This window comes from Ailuropoda melanoleuca, chromosome 2, assembly GCF_002007445.2.
Source record: "Ailuropoda melanoleuca isolate Jingjing chromosome 2, ASM200744v2, whole genome shotgun sequence".
Classification (NCBI taxonomy): Eukaryota; Metazoa; Chordata; class Mammalia; order Carnivora; family Ursidae; genus Ailuropoda; species Ailuropoda melanoleuca.
Window position 1 is genome coordinate 140,097,507 of NC_048219.1, and position 22,934 is coordinate 140,120,440.

Consider the following 22,934-nt stretch of genomic DNA (forward strand, 5'->3'; position numbering starts at 1 on the left):
CCCCAACCCCCCTGGTCCAGATCCTATCCACGGACCCTGATCTAGTTCCAAGCCATCCTGTCACAGATTAGCAAATTGCAGCCCAGTTTTGGGCCCCTGTAAATTGTCTGATTATACAGCAAGCTAGTAGCAGATTGGAGCCCCAGAGCAATGACTACTTCCTCATTCCAAACTGCTTCCTGTTGACTGGGATCTCAAGGATCTAGTCTTGGAGGCAACATAAAAATGACAGAGCCCAAGCTAAATTATTTTGGAGCAAAAATAAAATTTGGACTTATACCATTTGACTTTCTCCTTAAAAAGAACTTCTAAATGGGGCGCCTGGGTGGCTCAGTGGATTGAGCATCTGACTCTTGGTTTTGGCTTAGGCCATGATCTCAGGGTTGTGGGATCCAGAGCCCCCAGCTGAGCCCCAAGTCCAGTTCCATGGTCAGCAGGGAGTCTGCTTGGGATTTTTTCTCTCCTCCTCCCTCTGCCCTCCCCATCCTCCCCCCGCCAACTCGCTCACGCTCTCTCTTTCTCTCAAATGGATGAATAAATTTTTTTTTTAAAGAACTTCTAACAGAAATTATAATCTCTTCCCAAGATCCAGTGAGGTCAGTTTAAGCTGTTTGCAGGTAAAAGTTATTTAGCCAAATATTTGATCAAGTAAGAGAGCCTCTCTGTTCTACTTTCAGAGTTCTTTTTGGGACATGCATGATTCCTTCAAACTTCAATAAGATCTTGAGATCCATGAGTCAAAATTCTAGAAATATATTTCTGAGACCTCCTGTCTGTGAACTCCCTTAAAAAAATTGGGTAACTAGGGGGCGCCTGGGTGGTGCAGTCGTTAAGCATCTGCCTTTGGCTCCTGGCGTGATCTGGGTGTTCTGGGATCCAGCCCCACATCAGGCTTCTCTGCTGGGAGCCTGCTTCTTCCTCTCCCACTCCCCCTGCTTGTGTTCCCTCTCTCGTTGGCTGTCTCTTTCTGTCAAGTAAATAAATAAAATCTTTAAAAAAAAAATTGGGTAACTTAACTCATGTTATTTCAATGCCAAGCAAGGAAGCATCCAATAAAGTTCTCCAGAGGTAAAATGATGTTTGGCTACTCATTAATAATACTATAATAATAATACTATAACCCAATTTTTAATATACTTTGATGTCCCACCTAAATAGTCTGATGCACTAATAAAATCTGGTGGAGATGGAAGAAAAGTATTCCAGAACATTCCTTACCTTGCTAATTCTTTGACATGATCTTAGGCTCTCCAATCTAACCCTCTAGTCAGGAGGAGTGTGAATGTGTTCTTAAATGCCTTTTCTCTGTCAACAATTGTCCTAGGCTGTATTAACTGTATTTCTTCTTTTCTGTAGTCTTGATGCTCTGGCATCTGGGGCCTTGTGGACCTGGGGACTGCTCTCTCAGCCTTAACTAATTCCTAGAGATAACAATTTGCCTGCCAGCAACCTCTGATAGGTAGATCAACCACTTCAGAGTCCATTCCCCTACCCAGCTCTTTTATCAAATTCTAGTACTTCCTGGGCACCATCCCCTGCCCTAATCACTATAGGGTCAGGGATGAGACCACTGGGGGCCTCCCCTATAAACCAGAACCCATGGAAATCATTCAAACTATCCAATCCTAAATTTGTTCCACTTGCTTACCTTGCCTGGCCCATTCCTTCCCTCAAAAACCACAGTGAAGTCTCCACCCCGCTGTTCCCTTTCTGCCTGCTCATCTGGTTTGGTGCTTCCCTGGGTGCTCTGCAGGGCATGCAGATCTTCCAGTGCTTCCTGTTCCTCGGGGACTGTGAATATAAAAAAGTAACTTCTTCCTTCACTGCAGTCCTTTTTGTGTCTGTGTGTTGAACGCACCCATTCACAACAAATCTCAGCACATTTTTAGAACACAGACCCTAAAAGAGCAGCAGCAAATACGGTAGACCAAATCCCCATCTTGAAGTCTATATTTTAATTTAGGGTTTACAAGTTTGTGTGGGGAGGAGGGCTAGAAAGTAAATTGAACCTGGATCTGTCCAAGTCCCATTCTTTTCTTCTTCAACTGATTATTTCCTGCTAATCTATGGAGTTAAGGTGGTCGATGAGATTTGGGGAATCAAAGAATTGAATCCTGTTTCTCTTCTGCCTGGACAAGGCTCCACCTACAAATGTCTGGGCTGAGGAGATAGGGCCAGAATAGGATCATTGTGATTTTATTTTGCCAAGTGATTAGGAGAAGGCGAGAGGATTAGGAAGAGTTACTAATCCCCTCCCCAAGGGCTTCCTGACTCACCAAACTCCCAAAACTCTCATGGGATGATGATGGAAGCAATTTTAAAAATTAAATGATGGGTCAGCTCTTACAGAGCAGAATAGAGTGGGCGAACAAAAGTAATTCCTTGATCTGACCAACCCTTCTCCCAACCCTTCAGGGGAAGATGCACTTATGGAGTTAGTCCTTTTGATTGGGCCCCTCTTAAAGTGCTTCCCTCATTTCCTCTGTTCTCCAGAGACATCTTCCTCTTCTTGTGTCTGCTTCTAGTCTGGTGTACCATTCTGCTCCCTCAGGAAGAGAGCTGCTTTCTACCTCAACCCGAACTGGGGTTCCTGAACTGAAATCTCTCCTTACTCCAGCTCTGCCCTCTTCGGGCAGGTAGATTCAGGGGGCCTCTTGATTTAGGTAGTAGAGGCTGATTCCATAGCCAGTCTCCCCACAGCCAGAACTGGAGCTAATCTCCTCACCAGTTCCCTCAGAGGAGAAACATAGCAAAGCAGACATTTGGTTTTTCCCACAAATACAACACAGTCTAGCCTCACATGGGGAAGTATATTCATACTCTCGTTAACATGGGTTTTTGTTCTTTTCAAAGTCATAATCCTTGCTTTATTTCGCTAAGGAGCCTTTGCCCACTGCCTGAGCTTGGTTTTCATCATGGGTCAGGGTGTCAGCTGTGAGTCACTGAGACAGTTTTCTGATCCCCAAACCTCTTGTCTAGTGGAAGGGAGAACAGGAAGATGTGTAAGCTCATTCCTCCTGCTTGTGGTTCTTTCTTGTTTCATATATTCCTCCTTTCATAATATGTCCTAAGAAGGCATAGACAATTAGGCGGGGCTAGGGGAACAGTTAGGTGAGATAATTTTTGCACTTGTCTGTCAGGGTCTTGCAGGAAACAGCTGGTCTGCACAAAGCTTTCATCAAAGTGTAAGAAAGGGAATTTTACAGAGGTGGAAACAGACTTAAGAAAACCCAACAAGGAACAGTGAAGACAAGGCACAGGCAAAGGGGCACTCAGCACTACACATAGGCCTGTATAAGCAAGTGAGCATGGTGTTACTTGACCCTGGGAGAGTTACAACTGTGGAAGAAGGGTCACTCAAACATTGTTGTGGCAAAGGAATGCAACCACTGCAAAAATGGCCTGGGAAGGGGGCAGAGAGAGATAAAAAGATTGACCTCTCTTTCTTCCTGCCCTCTAATCTCCTTCTTCAGCACACTGGCCAAAGCCCATTGAAAGCCAATGGGCAAGGAGCCTGCCAGGGCAGAAGGCAAGGCAAAGAAGGATGGAGAATGGAGGGGCAAACAGAGTAACCAACACATAGTCAGTATTTGAAAATTTAAATAATGGTCCACTTATCCCACAAAGCAAACCATTAGGCACAACTTATTAGACTTTACATTAGAATAGTTGACTTCTGTGTGCACCAAAAGAAATGCAACAATACGTCATGGAAGTTCAATAGCCAAATGGCATACAGGACACCTGGTTCCTAATCTCATGATAGCTGGGATTTGGATTTTCTTTCCCTATCCCTACAGGTCCTACCTCCTTACTTTGCATTCTGTGTTTGCCAGGGACAAAACAAAAGAATCTATGCCAACTTGTGCATGCTTGAAGCATCACAGGTTTTTAGGAAGGCTATCTTGTGGTGTTTGTTACCCCCTCCCACCCCCCGCCCGCCGTCTTCCCACACACACATCAGGAATCCCTTTGATAGCATTGCTGACATATTATCTAGTCTGACTTTGGTAATAAAAGTGTTTACCGTCTCCCAAGGGAAACTTCTAGTATTGAACAATTCTTGTTTAAAAAAGTTAATACTAGGCCACAACAATATTTATTAAAAATGTTCCTCTTTCAAGTGACAAGTTTTATCAAAGTTAGGTCCTTAAAGGATGTTAAGAAAACAAATGCAGACCAGGCTTGAAAATTGCCTAAGCAGACAAAACCAGTTTAGTCATACAAGCAAAGCTTAATTTAGTTCATTTTGTAAGACTAATTTGACAAAGGTCATTTCTGGCTTATGCCTCTGGAAAACATAACCAAAACTTGGACTGTTTCCCAAGATTGATATGAGATAACCACTGATCAATTCCCTATCTTTTATGAAAACTAATATTAAAACCAATCACTGTGAGGGGCACCTGGGTGGCTCAGTCGTTAAGTGTCTGCCGTTGGCTCAGGTCATGATCCTAGAGCCCTGGGATCGAGCCCCACATCGAACTCCCTGCTCGGCTCCCCCTCCCTCTCTCTCTCTCTCTCTCTCTGTCAGATAAATAAAATTTTTTTTAAAGATTTTATTTATTTAACAGAGAGAGACATCCAGCCAGAGAGTGAACACAAGCAGGGGGAGTGGGAGAGGAAGAAGCAGGCTCCCAGCAGAAGAGCCTGACATGGGGCTCGATCCCAATGCCGGGATCACTCCCTGAGCCAAAGGCAGACGCTTAAAGACTGCACCACCCAGGCGCCCCCTGATAAATAAATTTTAAAAATCTTAAAAAAAAAAAAAAGCAATCACTGTGAAAAACGAAGTCACTGCTCTGTCACTACATAAGCTGCTTTATAACGATATAGCTGTACCCCTGAACCTCATTTCATGTTTTGGTTTGAATGCTCCTAGTTTGCAAACTATCTTTTTGTTCTATGCACAATAAACTTTTCCTAATGACTACTTACATGATTCATTAATTTTCTGTTCTTTCTGAACTTTTGACAAAAACAACTTAAAAGTTGAAATCCTCTCAGTTTAGCTTGTAAGTTCAAGATAATTCAACACCATCCGTACCATTTGGCCAAGTTTTCATTCTCCTAAGATGTTTTGTTAAGTGGAATCTGGAATCCCAGAGATTCTTATTTGCTGTTTCTGTGGAGCAAAATAAATTCAAGAGTACAGATGCTGAGTTAAGGAGGTGAAGAAGTTAACTGGGGACAAGGAATAGCTACTTTAAGGGAGAAGAACAGGAACACAATGACATTGTTAAAGAATCACCAGTTGAAGGTCACAAAGGAAGAGGAACAGCATAAAATTAAACGGAATGTTTGTAGCACTCAGGAACCAAAAAAGTAAAAAAATAAAGTGGAAGATTTGGTGATAGTTTCTGTTCATTCCTACGGGTTTACTTGTACCCTTTTCCACCCTGTTGTGTCCTGGAAGGCTGACCTATATAGGCCACATCAACTACCCTCTGGCTTCTGATAAGGGTCAGCCATTTGGGACCCTGGACAGGAGATTGGAGGGGAAGAGAGTAAGACTGAAATATTCATCCTGCCTCTCATTCTTCCTCCCTGTGGGGTCACTGCAGGCTTACACCATCCCTTAGTCAAGGCCAGAACCTCAGTCAGACTGCTCTCTTTACACAGTTCTCTCTCTCTGGATTCCAGTAACCCTCTTCCCTTCAGGCCTGGACACTGCAAAACCCTTGTGGTTTCCTACACCCTACCCACAACTTTGCAAATAGTCCTGTTCATTATTAAATTGCCCAACTGGAACATGCCATCTATTTTGGGTCAGGACCCTTACACACTCAGTCCGATTCATTTACTGAGTAACTACTAGATGCCAAAGAAGAATAAAATGATAAATCAGACAGTTAATACTCTCAAGGGGGCAGTCTGGGAAGTGGAGACAGTTGCAGGAACAGATGATTATATCACAGCTTGATCAATGAAGCAGAGAGGCTTTGGATGGGGAGGTGGGTGACAGGAGGCATGAAACAGAGGCAAGGGCAGATTCAGAAAAGGTATCTTGGTAGACACGGTCAGGAAAATTCAGAGGCAAGGATGTGGGTAGAGGGGTCAGGAGCTGGGTGAGAAGTTTACAGCCATGGACAGCAGGGCCAGTCAGGGTGTGAAAGGATGAGAGTGGCTGGTTAGGCTGGGCCAGACCATAGAAAGCCTTATACTGCGGGCAGGGGTCCTTCTTTTCCATGTGCTTATTCTCCCTCTCTTTCTCTCTCCACCAAGGGAAAAATGACACAGGTGAAGTGTGCAGCCTCCTACTCTTAACCCTTAATCCTGCCCTACTACCACGGCTTGACACTCCTACTTCCTTAGCTTAAAAGCAGTCTTTTCTGTTGAAAATCACTTCCATACACCACCTGCACATCCGAAGGTCTTTCAAAATGGCAACAAGACAATATGGTAAACTAGTCCTTGGAGATGGGTTACAGGAGAGGCCTAGAAGTGAAAGGTCGCAAATGCATTCTAGAAGCTTTAACAGCAAGAGCCACGTTTTTTTTAACACCAAACAGACAACAGTCTAATGGAGAAGGGTAACAGTAATGCTGGAAAGAGCGCAAAGAGTGAAGCTTCACTTCGCCAAAGTGGGGCTTTGGTCCAAATTAGTTTGTGTAGGTGGGCACTTTTAAGATCCATTACTTCTCACTCTGTATAGGCAAATCCAGGGTCCAGGATCTCCCGGACTTCCTTCTCTAACGCGCAAACTGCAAGGAGTTTCCTTGCTACGTAGGGCCTCCTTGGCACATTCCTGGCATGGATTGAAGTCGGCCAATTCTCAGGGCTGGGGCTCAGGAGGCTTCGTTAATCAAAATCAGCACACACTTCCATCTTCTCTTCTCATAACCTAACGATAGCACCACTGCCTTAGTCATCCCACAAATAATAATAGACACGGGTGGAGTTAAAAGCAAGCGGTGGGGATGGAATCCTTCCAGCTCTCGCTCTGAACTACGAACTGGATCTGTTACCGGATACCCGGCCAGGGGGCGGCCCCGAGATTCTAGCTGGCTGGCGAGGAAGCCCCTCCTCCCGGGCGGAGGCGGCTCCCCGGAGCCAGAGCCCTAAAGCCGCCGCCGCCGATTGGCAGAGTTCTTGTGGCTGCCGCGACGCGGAGTATGGGGTTCTGATGGCCATGGACGGCTACAAGGGCTTTCTGGGGCTGCTGGTGTCGGCGCTGCTCGTCGGCTTCCTGTCCGTGATCTTCACCCTCATCTGGGTCCTCCACTACCGGGAGGGACTCGGCTGGGATGGGACGGCGCTCGAGTTTAACTGGCACCCGGTGCTCATGGTCACGGGCTTCGTCTTCATCCAGGGCATCGGTACTGGGCACCTCCTGGGAGGCAGCGGGGAGGGACGCGCCGGCCGGGGTTCCGGACGGATCGCTCTCCGCCGAGTGGGGCCGATGTGGGCGAGCGAGGGGGTGAGAGGGGCGCGCGGGGCGCGCGGCGTCGGGAACCATGAGCGGAGCGTGCCCGGGGCCGAGGCGGCGGGGCGCGGCGGCGGGACGGGGTCGGAGGCCGCGGACGCGCAGCCGTGACTCGGCCGACGTGGGCTGGCGGGCAGTGCGGCCCTGGGGCGGCGCGCGGGGCCCGGGGATCGCCGCCAGATGCCTCGAGGTGGGGCGGCTGAGCACCGCTGCAGCCGGGAGGGTGGCCCGCTACGCCGGCGCCACTTGCTTAACTCTTTGCTGCGAGTGGCGGGGCGCACTCGAAATACCCGCCTGACACCAGAAACCCGAACGGAGGAGGGAGGCTGGAGTGCGTTCCTAGCCCATTAGCCCCGAAAATCGCCCCCTGTGGCCGGAGCCTGCGCCATCACGGGCACAGAGACGCTCTTCAGGCAAGGCCTTTCTCTGAACTTTCTTCAGGGCTGCAGATTAGGAGAGAAGGGCAACGGGGAAAATGGTGGGGCGAGAATTTGTGTGTTCTTGTCCCAGCCTCAGTCGTGAGTGGAGGGGCCGGTCAGCCGGTGGCCAGGGCCAAACCAAAGCATCAACTCTGGTGAGCGTTCAGTTCAGTCTAGCCCGGGACGCCTCCAGGACTCAAAAGGGTGAGAGGCTGCCCTGCCAGGTCCCTGGACAGACTTTAGCCCGACTTGTTTTTGTGGCTGCCGACCAGCGAAATTTCCCCTGCGGGCCTTCCTGTTGGGCGCTGGCCCCGAATCGGGCTGGAGATGCCAGATGGGCTTGCGGCCGCCTGGCTCCCAGAGGTGCTTGGTGCGTGAGACGTCCCTGGGGTTTGCTTTGTCCACGTTTGGCCCCACATGAGCCAGCTCCGGGCCTGCGCTCTCTGGGATGAGGGAGGATTCAGCTGATGGCAGATTCTGTTGTTGTTTTTGTTTTGGGATATAATTGACATATAACATTATATGTTTCATGTGTATAACCTGGCCATGTGTTATGATTATATATAGGATTTATACATCGAAATGGTCACCACAGTAAGTCTAGTTAACATCCACCAACTCACACAGCTACACGTTTTTTTCTTGTGATGAGAACTTTGAAAGATGTACTCTCTTAGCAACCTTTAAGATCTACTTTCTTAGCGACAGCTCGAATCTGCAATATAATGTTATTAATGTAGCCACCATGCTGTCCCTTACATCCCCAGGACTTATTTTGTAAGTGGAAGTTTGTACCTTTTGACCACCTTGACCCATTTCGCCTGTGTACAGACCCCCGCCCTCCCAATCCATGACAGTTTTTATTGCGGTTGTATAGTGCTGCTCAGTGTCCTGACAGTTTCCTTCCTCTGCTGTTTGGCTGGAGGAAGCTCTAGCACCATTTATTTGCAGCCACTTTTCCAAAAGTGAAGTCAAGGCCTGGCAGATAAAGTATTTAGAAGAAGTCAGAAAGTGGTGGGCTGGGGTTGTCTCAGAAGGTAGTGGAGAAAAGCCTAAAGGCTTCAGAAAGAGGTGCCCACAGGCTGAAACGTCTAAGCCTTGTCTCTGAGCAGGCTGCATTTTCTCCACCAATATCTGGCTCTCCAGAACAAACCAGTGAACAAAAGAGCTCCGACCTCATTCCCAAAGAAAAGAGTTTTGTTTCCGCGTAAAACGTGTGCGGCGGCCTTCCGCAGGCGCGGCCAGCATCCTCCCACTCTGAGATGCAGTGGCAGACGTTGCTCGTGCTTAGTCCACCTGGGTTGCGATAGGCATGGAGGTGCAAGGCCCACCAGCCAGCCAAGTGATTTCGTTATGTAAGTCCTGGTTGTTTTGCCACTGGCCGAAAATGAGAAAAACATACTCAAGTTCCAAAATCACCGTCATCAGAAACTCTCTTTCCTTCGTGGTGGAGCTCTTAAGTTTGGCCAGAGCTGTCAACATCTTCTGTTTGCTCATAGTAGAAACAGTCTCTTCATCTCTTCCAACCAGCACTTCAGAGCAGCTCCTAAAACCAAGAAACTTTCCAGAGTCTTCTCATAATTGTGAGGGTAAGGGAAACACAGACGATATTAGTTGTTTCCTGACCGACCAAAGAGGAGATAGTCACAAAACAATCACTAACGTTTATTGAGTGCTTTCTGTATGCCCACTAAGTGGGTTCTTTCACAGGTATTTAAGAATAAACCAAGGCACAGAGCAGTTAAGTTCCTTACCCATGGAAGTAGTATGTTTTCAGTGGCCTTATTTTCAAGGTTCATTTCTCTGCCTTATGACAATATGCTTACTTTATGCAAAATATTCTTTTTTTAAAAAAGATTTTATTTATTTATTTGACAGAGAGAGAGCCAGCGAGAGAGGGAACTCAAGCAGGGGGAGTGGGAGAGGAAGAAGCAGGCTCCCAGCGGAGTAGGGAGCCCGATGCAGGGCTCCATCCCAGGATCCTGGGATCACGCCCTGGGCGGAAGGCAGACGCTTAAGGACTGAGCCACCCAGGCACCCCTCTGCAAAATATTCTTAAGAGAAGCAAAAACTTCATCTAAAATACACCTTGAAATTCTTTATTCGTGTTAGAGTCCATTAGGGTTTTCCTAAAAGGATTTCTAGTTTCTCTAAACTTTGGGCTTTTCTTAATCTGTTCATACTCTATTTTGGGCAAAGACGTGTAAATGGAGGGGCGCCTGGGTGGCTCAGCCCCTTAAGCGTTCGACTCTTGATTACCGCTCAGGTTGTGATCTCAGGGTTGTGACATCAAGCCCCACATAGGGGAGCCTGCTTAAGATTCTCCATCTCTCCCCCACTCTCTCCCTCTCTTTAAAAAAACCCCAAAGCATGTAAATGGATATTTTGGAAATTTTCATCTGTTGCTTTCTTAAAGCTTAGTTACAGTATTTGTATTAGTTTTGGAATGTTTGTCCTGTCAACATTCTCTATCCTGTTTACTATTTGGATTCCAGACTTGAAAAGCACTTTAATCAGATAATACATTTAATTGACATAAGCATAAGCTTTTCCCTACATACAGGCACATGCATAGTACTCCTGAGTTTTTACAAATCTCGGTGGGCGAGCGCCTTCTCAGGTCCAGCAGTAGGAGGGCTTCAGTGGAAGGATGAGCATTAAATAGTCGACATTATAGGCCAGAAGGGAAACACACAGTACAGACTGGCCATGTTAAAACAGGCTTTTTTACTGTGTGTAATTGTTTCAGGGAGGAAATGTTTAGGTTTTGCTGTTTCAGATCTCTAGTAATGAACAGGATGCAATTGAGTTTGTGATGCACAAATATTTAGAGATGAGGAAGGGAAAGCTAAATTACAGTTACTACTCTAAGCATCGAATGCCTTACAAATCCAATACGCAAACAGTAAATGATATTTGAAACCATCTGAGAACAAGTAAGAGTCTTGTGAAACACCTTTAAGAGGTAAACTCTGGAGTGAGCATAAAAGTTACAAAATAATTGTCTGTGTGTGCATGAGGGCCACAGACACCGACACACACATAGTCCAAATATATTTTGGGAAATACATGTATTCTAAAATAGAGTATAACAGACCACAGGATGTCTAAAACGGAAATAAAATTTTAAACTAGTGGGATATCTAGCAAACGTGAATGAGGAAGAGTTTCAAAGAGAACTTTAGAAGAGGCTTTGTGCTTCTCTAAAAGGAATGTTTCCCATGAAGTAAGTACACTGCCAGGAAATCATAGAAACAACCCTTGAAGAGAAGGCCACAGAAAAGACTGAAACAAATAAACCCTCTCCAAGTGGCAGTTGACCTTTTAAAAGGTTCAGCAAGGTGGAATGTGTTTTTTGGTAAAAGGTAGAAAATTCAAGTATATTAATTTGGTGAATCGAAGTCTCAGTAATTCTATACTCCTTCTTTTTCCACATGTGGAATTCTGTTTATTGTATAAACTGAAGGGAGAGACATTGAATCGTATAATGATCTCAAGTTGGTTTTGTGAGAGAATATAACTACATTTCAGTCACATTTAAAAGACTCAGAAAAAGAAATTGAGTAGTTCTTAAAAGGCAGTTGGTATAGCCTATTAATGCATCTTAAAGTGACCACATTCCAAGTCCACTTCAGTGTATATGAAAAGGCTCTTAGGGTAGAGCCTGACAAGACAATGGAGAAAGTGCCCCAGATACCTACTCCAAAACCAGCTTTGGGGGCACCACTGATAAAACCTACTAATTTTAGGGAAAGGAAGGTTTTTCAAAGCATAAGGACATAATTCAAGGCAACCCAAAACACAATTTTTTGTCATAAACAAATCCATGCAGGTCTCTTTGTAATGTAACTAATAACACTGTTTTAGAAATGATTATTCTGCTCACTGTTGTATATCTGGCACCTAAAATAACACCTAGAACTGGCAGATGGTAGGCCAATAAATAGTTATTGGATGAATGAGTGATTAGTTCTGTACCATCAGTAAATCGTTAGTAACAAAATGCAATTTTACTCATTTGTGATGATAATGGTAGCATCGAAAGTGAAAGTGCCCTCCCTTGCCCCTCAGTGATTACCCTGTGTAGCCAGTTTGGCAGCACTGATTTATCAGGGAAGAACAGGCATCAGATTATATTGGAAATGCGTCTCTATTCTAAGGCCTCAGGCACATTAGAATGGTGCCACCTAAGTACGACCTGTGCCTCCTCTTGTCTACCGCAAGACATTAATACTCCCTTTTTCCTTCCGCATCATTAAGTTTCTCCCCATCGTTGGATTATTTCCAACATGTTATAATTTCTGTCATCTTTTTTTTTTAAAGATTTTATTTATTTATTCGACAGAGATAGAGACAGCCAGCGAGAAAGGGAACACAAGCAGGGAGTGGGAGAGGAAGAAGCAGGCTCATAGCAGAGGAGCCTGATGTGGGGCTCGATCCCATAACGCCGGGATCACGCCCTGAGCCGAAGGCAGACGCTTAACCGCTGTGCCACCCAGGCGCCCCTAATTTCTGTCATCTTAAAACCAACCACGCTCTTAACTCCATGTTCCCCCTTCAGCTATTGTTTCAGTTCTCTGCTTGCCTTACCACAGAACTTTTTGGAAATGTTTGTCAACACCTGAAGTATTGACGAAAAAGTATCTCCAAAAAAGTATCCCCAATTCCTCTCCCCCATTCTCTCTTGAACCCACTCCAGTCAGGCTTTCATTCCACTGCTCCAGCAAAATTGCTCTTAGCATAGTTACCGCTGGCAAGCAGGTAGCTAATTCCAGTGGTCTATTCTCAGCCCTCATCATGCCTGATCAGAAAGCAGCATTTGCTCTAACTGACCTCCTTGGGACACTTCCTTCACGTGGCTTCCAAGACACCTGGTGCTCTTGGCAGTACTCTCTTCACTGGCTGTGCCTTTCAGTGTCCTTTGCTGGTTCCTTCTCATCTCCCCCATCCTTCAAATTTACAGTGCCCAAAACTCAGTCTTCTTTCCACTTCTCCTTTGTTGATGCACTCATACCCTTGGTGATCTCATCCAGGCTCGTGGCTTTAAACACCATCTATTCACTGAATCCGATATTTATGTCTTTGGCCTAGACCTCTTCCCGGAACTCCAGACCCACATATCCATCTGTCTACTCAGACTCTCTCTTTGGATGTCAAATAGACATGTCCAAACCTCAACTTTCCATCTTCTTCACACCTCCAAAACCACTCATCACACAGGTTCCCCGTCTCTGTAAATGGTAGCTTCATCCTTCTGAACATTCATGCTGTCATCCTGGATTCCTCTTTTCCTGTCATACTTCTCATCCAATCCTTCAGAAAATTATATTGACTCCAAACTCAAAATACAGTGTTTTCCAGACTCTGACCATCAAGTATTTTGTTATTTATTCATTTATTGTCTGTCTTCTACTAGAACACAAGCTCCCTTGTCTGTTTTCTTCACTTCTGTATCCATGGTATGTAGAACGTTACTGAACATATACTCAGCATTCGATAATTATTTACTAAATTAATGAAATTATTTACTAAATTAATTATTTACTAATTTTAGTTATTTATTCATTTATTGTCTGTCTTCTACTAGAACACAAGCTCCCTTGTCTGTTTTCTTCACTTCTGTATCCATGGTATGTAGAACGTTACTGAACATATACTCAGCATTCGATAATTATTTACTAAATTAATGAAAGTTTGGTCAGTCCTCTAAACCAGGGGCCATACCTACAAGGATGGCTTATAAAGTATATACGAGAAGTGGTGTAGCACCCACCAGAGTGTCTTCCTGTGTTCAACTAAACATTCATATACACATGACTGCCAAGACCACACTGGGCACCTGCCTACTCAGAAGGATGTAGGACAGGAACCAGAGCTTGCTGCCAGGGTAGCATCGGGTATTCTTTTTCAAAGGGCATNGTTTGGTCAGTCTTCCTAAACCAGGGGCCATACCTACAAGGATGGCTTATAAAGTATATACGAGAAGTGGTGTAGCACCCACCAGAGTGTCTTCCTGTGTTCAACTAAACATTCATATACACATGACTGCCAAGACCACACTGGGCACCTGCCTACTCAGAAGGATGTAGGACAGGAACCAGAGCTTGCTGCCAGGGTAGCATCGGGTATTCTTTTTCAAAGGGCATCCTTTTTGCAGTAGTTCATGTAGCAGGCATATATCCCTCCATAAACCAGCCTCTCTCCAGGTGACTGTTCAGACACCAAGATCTGCATTGATGGGATCAGAGCTTAAGGTTCCCAAGCTCCCACAGGAGCCAGTAAATTTTGTAATACTCTACAGACCTGGTTTCCAGTGTCGCTGCAGGGATATACGGTGAGTTGAAGTGTGGCCCCCAAAAAGACATGTCCAACTCCTAATCTTACAGACCTGTGAATATGACTGGAGTGTCTTTGCAGATGTAAAGTTAAGGATCTCAAGATGAGATCATCCTGATTTAGAGTGGGGCCTAAATCCAATGACTTGTGACCTTAGAAAAGAGAAGACATGAGACACAGGCATAGAGAGGGGAAATCGATGTGAAGATGGAGGCAGAAATTGTGTCCACAAGCCAAGAACACCAGAGTTGCCAGCAGCCACCGGAAGGATGGACTGGATTTTGCCTCAAAGCCTCCAGAAGGAACCGGTCATGCCAACACCTTGATTGTGGACTTCTGGCCTTCAGAACTGTGGGAGAATACACTGCTGTTGTTTGAAGCCACTCAGTTTTTCTAATTTGTTATAGTAGCTCTAGGAAACCAACACAGGATATAACGGTTATCATTGCACTCTGGGAAGCCCAAAGTTTGGCATTCTTATCAGGTATTTATAGATTTTTCATTGTTTCTCCCAGTCCATCAGGGGCTCATTTTCACTATAAGTGATGTTGCATAATAACGTTGGTGTCAAGCCACTGGTATCTGTTTATTAGGACAATTAACCAGAGGTCAGATCCTCATGCAGCAGAAGGTAAATATCGTGTGTGTGTGTGTGTGTGTGTGTGTGTGTGTGTGTTTGTGTGTTGAGGGCAGAGGGGAGATTGTAAAGAATTGGAGACTGCCTACTCTGGACAAAATAGGAAACCTCTTAGCTACAGCAAATTGTGGCTATATGGGGATGCCAGCCCAAAGTGGCTAGAGCATCCATTATCCAAGAGAATCCAGATTTTTAAAAACTGGTTCAATCTAAAAGTAAACCAGCCACAAAATCAAAACAAACCCCCCAAACATGGTGCTGATCAAACAAAACACATCTATGGACCAAATCCAGTCCCTACCTTCCAGTTTACAAGTGACGTCTGCTAGAGCTTTCTATCTTGACTTTGTGGGATTTAAAATTTTTCCCTTAAAAAGTAGAACAATTTTCTTTTTTAAGTATTTAGACCAGAAATCTTTGTTATAACTTCTTTTCTTCCTGTCTTAAAAGGCCAAGATAGGCTTTGAAATAACTATACAGACTTAGGCTGTACTTTTCTAAGTTCATTCATTCATTCATTCAGTTTTCATATATCATCCTATTTAATTAGCATACATTTATTAAGCACTTACTGTATGCCAGACGCTGTGTAAAACAAATGAATAAAATGTAGCCTTGCCTACAAATTGTTCCCTTTTGAGTTTGTTAGAGCTGAGTTATGGTTTTCTTGTAGAAAACCTGAGCCCTAAATATTTAGAGCTGGCTAGGATTTGAAGTTCAGTGCCTGATTTTAGAGATCAAATGCCCAACCAGGGTCAAAGAGGTGATGTCAGAGCCAGTACTATTTCTAATCTGTTATAATATTGATATGAGGCATAAGAAAATACAGCTGATGTTTCTAACAATGCAGGATTTCTGGACATTTATAAATGTCTAGCAGTTAATTGAATTTTTCTCTCTTCACACACTATTTGATACCAACTAGCTGCCTTTGTGGTGATTTCAGTCACTTCGAAGAGATGCTTAAGTGCCAAGATACTAAAACAAATCTTCCAAATCATCCAAATCCCTTCCTGCAATTTGATTCTCTAAAGATTTTCAGTTACATGATATTCATGCGGTGAGACAGTTTGAATACCCAGGCATGTTTCAAAACTTAGATTCTTTTTTGTTCCAGGGGCAAGTAGATTTTATTGGATCGGGACACACCGTGGACGCTCACCCATGTCTGAGAGTGGGGGTCAGGTTGATGATAGAAATCTGAGGATCACTTGTGGGAGAACCGCAAATTCTGGAGGTGCTGGATGAAGGGGAGCCCAGGACCAGGTTGACTGGTAGCTGCAAAGCCCGACTTCCCTGCTGGTTGCCCGTTCCCCAGAACCTGGGGAGAGGCAGAGTCCAGGGGCTGCATGCAGAGCTTGGGGATGCATAGGGTTCAGGAAGAGTCAGAAAAGCCAGTGCGTTGGTTCGCATGTTCCATCTGCTTTTGTAGGGACAGGTTACCAGCAGGCCCCCCGTCTGGGTGGGCCGAGTGCACTGCACAGAGCTAGGGCTGTGGCTGAGACAGGTGCTGGACTGCCAGAAATGCCGAAGGTGCACGGACCTGGTGACGAGAGCTGAAGGCCAGCTTAGCGGGTCCATAGTGATGTAGGCGGTTCCATAGGCACCGCGGGGGCTGCCTTGGAATGGACCGTGCTCTGGGCTCCCTGCGAAAGCAGCTGCTGAGCCCACGTAGTGCCAGGTTCTAAGCGCTTGGGGTCCGCACTTCTGTTTGGCCCTGTCAGCCGCCATGAGGTGCCTGGGTGACCGTGTCCTCCAAGGGCTCGTCTGCACGCGGAGAAGGTGAGTTCCTGTGTGAACGTCCAGGCGCTGCGGAGGCGCAGCTGTTGTCGGAGCGCTCAGGTCACTCTGCTCCTTTCGCGTCCGCTTCTCTTCCTCCCGTAAAACTTTCTAGAGCTGCAGGAAAAGCTGGTGCTTCTCTTCCTCTAGGGCCCAAAGCTTCTCCTGCCACTTCAGGATTTGTTCTGTGGGCTCCTTTAGTGACATTCTCTCTTCTATCTCCTTTTTCTTCCTTCTCTTCTGCTCCACCAGCTTGGGCCCCCTCTTCCCCCTCCGGCCCTTTGCGCTCAGGCTCCATCTTGATGTCCCGGGGCAACGCCCGGCCAAGGCGGCGGGAAGCTTGGGACGCTGCAGGAGGGCCGGCGTGGTGCTGCGGCGGGCGCTCGGGCAGGGGGTGCCTGGCTCTGTCACTGCCAGACCTCGGACCAGGCCTACCGGGAGGCGGGCGCTCAGGGGGTCGGCGCGGGCGGTGCCCAGGGGGAAGCCCTCCCGCCGTTGCTGCTGCCGGTTCCAGCGTCCCGGCCCATCCAGCCCCGGGTGCTCCGCGCGCGCAGTGCCGACGGCCTGGGGCCTCAGGCCTCGGTGCTTCAGAGTTCAGATTCTCGTTGAGAGCCACTTTAGGAGTCTTTCCAAGATTATTTTATTTTATTTTTTAAGATTTTATTTATTTATCGGAGAGAGAGAGCACAAGCAGCAGGAGCGGCAGGCGGGGAACCCGATTAGGGTCTCCATCCCAGAATCCTGGGAGCATGACCGGAGACGAAGGCCGCCGCTTAACCCACTGAGCCACCCCGGCAACCCTCCAAGAAGATTATTTTAAAAGGGTTCTCTGCTTTTACGTTTTCGGTTTTTTAAAATATTTAATTTATTTATTTGAGAGAGAGAGAGAGCGTGAGCAGGGTGAGGGGCGGGGGGAGAAGCAGGCTTTCCACTGAGCAGGGAGCCGGATGCGGGACTTGATGCCAGGACTCCATGATCGTGACCTGAGCGGACGGCAAACACTTAACCAGCCGAGCCATGAAGGCACCCTTGACCCCTGCTTTTACGTTTAAACTTGAGGTCTTTGGATACAGTCTGGTACATTTTGGGATGCACGGGAGAAATGAGTTGATAACACTGCTCAGAAGGTGTACCGAGGATGTCAAATAATACTTCGTTCGAAGAGTTAGGAAAAGTGTAATGTGGGTACACCATATTAAAGTAGTATTTATAAGTGTTTTAAAATTACAGTGTAGGGGCGCCTGGGTGGCACAGCGGTTGGGCGTCTGCCTTCGGCTCAGGGCGCCATCCCGGCGTTGTGGGATGGAGCCCCACATCAGGCTCCTCCGCTATGAGCCTGCTTCTTCCTCTCCCACTCCCCCTGCTTGTGTTCCCTCTCTGGCTGGCTGTCTCTATCTCTGTTGAATAAATAAATAAAATCTTAAAAAAATAAAATAAAATTACAGTGTACTTCGAACAGTAACCTATTTTATTTCGGGGTTCACTTAAAGCTAATGTAAAGCTCTTAAGTAGGCCCAAGTATAGAGTACCTGTTACTTGAAAGAACCATTTGGTCTTATATGAGCTCAGACTGGGATCAGCAGTACAAACTGTCTTGAGTTTTTGATTCGTGCATTTTAAAAGAGGATCTGCTTATTTGCTGGGGGAATACTGAATAAGTTACTGTACTTTATTAAATTTATTTATTCAACATACACTTAATATCAGGCTGTGTGCTAAATGCTGAGATATGGCAAGGAACAAAATAGACATGCTCCTACCTTCATGAATCACAAGATTTAAACACACAAGAATTAGAGTCAAATTGTTTTCTATGTTTAGGGACAATTCTTCCAAGTGCTTCTCTCTCCATATACCCTTTGACAGATTCTAAATTTGCGTTGCCTGCTCTAAGGCAAACCTGCGTATAGATAGTTCTGTAATGGTATATGGATGGGAGACTGGTGTCAAACCAGAGATTACATCTCAGAGAGTATATATTTTCACATATTCTGAATTGCTCAGGCAGTGAGGAGCTAAGAAATTTTCTAATAAATAAATTCAATTCCAGTTACTATAGTTTCACCTTCATTTGTCCAAAATAATTAAACACAGGTGTTGATTTCCCTTTTCCTTTCCTTCCTTGTTTTCTTTTATCACAGTAGCATCTTCCACTACCAATAATTTTTCTTTTAAAAAGATTTAAAATGTATTTCTCACATACATGTGTTCATGTTTTCCTTCATTTTCTGGGGGGAAATGGTCTTGCCAACTAGGGCCTCTAACAGAAGACCCTTGTTTGAGTTACAAGTAGCTGTTTGATGCCATTTCCCCTCCTCATGGGCTTATGAGACCTTTTTCTTCCTCTTCACTGAACCTCAGGAATGGTGTCTAGGTAAATGCCACACCAAAGTAGCAAGAAATACTTAAATTCCGCTCTCCAGGCAGTTTTTATAGCTGTTGAGAGTAGCTTCTTGTTTGAGAAATGTGGTTTGATTTGTTAAGATTGCCCTTTTGTCCTGAAGTTCACCATAGTTTGGTTACTTATACATTTTTAAAAACATGTAAACACCTTATGCAATTGCAGCATTTTGCAGTTAGCCCTCATTTACCTAGAGTGCATTCTGAACGATAGTAAACTCTGTAGCAGAACTTCTACATAGCCAGGATAGGCAGAAAACCCCATGCCTCACTCACATGAGAGCCTCTCCAATTTCCACGGGCTGCCTACTTAGTAGAGATTAATTTGCTATTAGGTTTGTGAGCTTACAAAAATGTTTTAACTTTTAAACTATTAGGAACTGTTTCAATCTTACAGAATGTAACTTAACAGATGTTCCGATTTTTGCCAACGTAAAGATTTATAAACTAGAACTTAAAGCCAGTAGGAATAAAAGATAATATAGGACGATGGAGGGAGGGTAAGCACCCTAACCTGAGCAAGAAACTAAAAAAGGAGATTGAAGAATTCTAAACTAGACCCAGGGACTGAAAACCCATAATTGCCTGGGCTCATCTGAATCAGAGGCAAGCACCTCTTGAGCCCGAAGCCCTGAAGGGCTTTCTCCTCTGGTAATGGGACAGTATATGTTATTGGTAACCCCAAATGCACAGTAGAAGATTGAATTCATGCTACTGCTGGAGAAGGAAAGCTAGTGTGCAACCAGTCTAAAATCATTTGAGTAAATGTGGAAGGTTTAAAAATCCAGTTTGAACACTTAAAGGGGAAAGAGTTTAGTTTTATCACATTCTTCTGTGTTTCCTGTTGTATTTAGAAGAGTAAAAATTCTTCACTGAACATTTTTTTTAGGTAAATATTTTATTGAAGAACCACATACATGCAGAAAAATATCTAAATTATAAGTTACATGTTTTCATAACATGAACACACTCATATACCGGATCATGAAACAACATCCCAGACATCTGAGAATTTTCCTGGTAACTGTTGTAACTTCTCTCAGTCATGATAACTACTCCTGACTTCTAATATCAGAGGTTAGTTTTGATTTTGGAAAAATTTAATATAACAGGATCCAGATTGAGGAGAAAAAGCTCTTGTGATTTATTGTTCATAATTTGCTTTTCAAGCAAACATACTCCAAGTATTTTCTTTTCATGTGTAGATGTTCAAGTTCCCTCATCTAAGATGAGGGCAGTGCCTGGGTGATAGGATGATGATGATGATGATGACGACAAGAATAATATTCATTTCAAAATACTTGCTAAGATTAAGCAAGCTACTTAACCTCTCTGAGCCTTAGCTTCCTTCTCTATATAATGCTCATGGAAATGGTAATCGTACCTTCCTCACAGAGTTGAGGTAAGAATTATAATATAAATGTAAACAAGTAGAGCACTTAGCAAGGTGCCTCCTATCTAGCAAGGGCTCAGTTGTGTGTGTGTGTGTGTGTGTGTGTGTGTGTGTGTGTGTGTGTAATAAATGAGGTTAACCCAGAAGAGGGTGAGATGTATTATTAGATTTTCATATTATCCACATTTTTATTTTACTACTGCCTGATTACACAGGTTGCAGAAGGCTCTACTGTGTGGATGAACGGTCACAAAGTCATTGGGTAAAGAGGCATTTGCTTTTCTTGATAACTAGAAAATCGTATATGGTGTGCCACTGAATCAGAGGAGAAAAAACGTAAGGAGGGGAAACCATATGTTTAAGTTGACTTCAATTTTATTTCTAGACCTTGATCAGCCTGCAGAAAGTGTTTTATATTTATTTTAAAAATATTTATGGATCACATACACAAATAAAACTAATGAAATCTGAATTAGGTCAGTGGATTATATTGATGTCAATTTCCTGGTTGTGATATTGTACTATGGTTATGTAAGATGTTACCAGTGGTAACAACAGATGTTACCACCTGTGTGAAGAGTATGTGGGCTCTCTCTGTATTATTTCTTAGAACTGCATGCAAATCTACAATTATCTCAAAATAAGAGTTTAAAAAATATACTTATGGAGCTACATACTTTGAGCCCAGGGCGGTCCTAGGATCAGGGTACAAGGAGAAACAGCAAAACACAATCCTGCCCTCAGAGAGGATGAAGTAGGGATGAGAAGGGACTTTGAACTAGCTTTTAAAACTACAGGGGCACCTGGGTGGCTCAGTTGGTTAAGGATCTGCCTTTGGCTCAGGTCATGATCTCAGAGTTCTGGGGTCAAGCCCCATGTCAGGCTCCCTGCTCAGTGGGGAGTCCGCTTCTTCCTCTACCCCTGCCCCTCCCCTCTCTCCCCTGCTCATGCGCGCTCTCTCTTTCTCTCTCTGTCTCTCAAATAAATAAATACAATCTTAAAAAAAAGTTCCAGTTGACTCTGGAAGAGCACGGGTTTGAACTGTAGTACAGGGTCCACTTACAGGTGGATTTTTTCGATAAACACATTCTACAGTACTTATGTGTTTTTTCCTTATGATTTTCTTAACATTTTCTTTTCTCTAGCTTAGTTCATTCTAAGAATACAGTATATGATACATATAACATACAAAATATGTGTTAATCAACCGTTTATGAGGTTTCCAGTCAACAGTAGGCTATGAGTAGTTAAGTTTTGGGGGAGTCAAAACTTATATGCAGATTTTCAACTGTGTGGGGGGGGCATTACCCCTAACTTTGCTCAAGGGTCAAGTGGTATAACCTGGTCTAAGGATCAACTGGTCTACCTGGTTGCACTAAATGGCTTGAAAAGATTCACTGAATACCGAAATGATGATCTGAAAAGTCTCCATGTCTTCAAGGAAATATAACCAATCATATTTATAAGATATCCATACATGCACTAAAATTAGTAAGTAGCAATCCTTCAGACTTTAGATTAGATGAAAAGAATACTGTATTAATGGTGAGGGCTGTCAAGTGTTGTGGAGTGGAACCAAAGGATAGGAATATTGACATCTTATGCTGGAAGCTTTAAAGAGGCTGAATTCACATCTGTCTTTGTAGGTTTTTATGTGTTTCTGCCTGAGAATGGATTAGATAATCTCATACATTTTTGTGATCCTGTGAAGTTCTATATATTCAAATCATAAATGTCTTTAGTGGGAATGTGCTTTTTTTTCTTACTGAAACTAAACAATATACAGGATACCCTGCTGATATAGTGGAATCCATCTTCCAAGGAAATATTCTTCAAACTTTTTCAACCTGCCATACATTTTCAGATCTCTAAATTTTCCCTGACGTGGACCAGAAGGGTGGGAATAAGGGTTGGTAGCGGCAGGATATTGTCTTCAGGACAAAAATTAATTGCATGCTGATTAAGGTGACCATATAATCTATTGCTTAAACCAGGACATTTTTTAAAAAATGCATTCAAAAATATTTTTGTTGAAGTTTAATCTACATGCAGAAAAGCGTACATATAATGTATAGCTTGATGAATCATCCCTCACTGAATACCTATGTAACCAGCACCCAAATTGAGAAACAGAATATTAGCAGGAAGCTAGAAATCCCTTGTATCTTCCTTTCTAGTTACTGTACCCTTTCCTCATAAAGGCAACCAGTATCCTGACTTTTCTTATTGCAGAGATGAGTTTTACTTCTTTTTGTACTTCGTATAAATTGAATCCATACAGTATATACTTGTTTATGTCTCGTTTCTTGGCCTCGACATTATAGGTTGATCCATATTGTTGGGTGGAGTTCTAGTTATAGATTATTCATTCTCTTTGTTGTATATTATTCTATGGTGTGAACATATCACAATTTATTTATTCATACTATTAATGATGGGCATTTGGGGAGTTTCTAGTTTTTGGCCCCTACAAATGGTGCTGTTACTAATATTCTAGTGCATGTCTTTGGTGAACATATGTACATATTCCTTTGGAGCATACAC

General features: G+C 44.2%; 1 protein-coding gene and 1 pseudogene across 1 annotated transcript in view; one reads left to right on the forward strand and one right to left on the reverse strand.

The window, feature by feature from the left end:
- Positions 1 to 7,060: 7,060 nt before the first annotated feature.
- Positions 7,061 to 22,934, forward strand: part of LOC100483773 (cytochrome b reductase 1) — a 35,078-nt gene continuing 19,204 nt past the window's right edge. The window contains exon 1 of the mRNA XM_002923907.4: positions 7,061 to 7,319. Within this exon, the coding sequence (XP_002923953.1) occupies positions 7,127 to 7,319 (193 nt within the window). The 5' untranslated portion in view covers positions 7,061 to 7,126. The remainder of the gene's footprint in view (positions 7,320 to 22,934) is intronic.
- Positions 16,026 to 21,822, reverse strand: LOC117796626 (annotated as a pseudogene).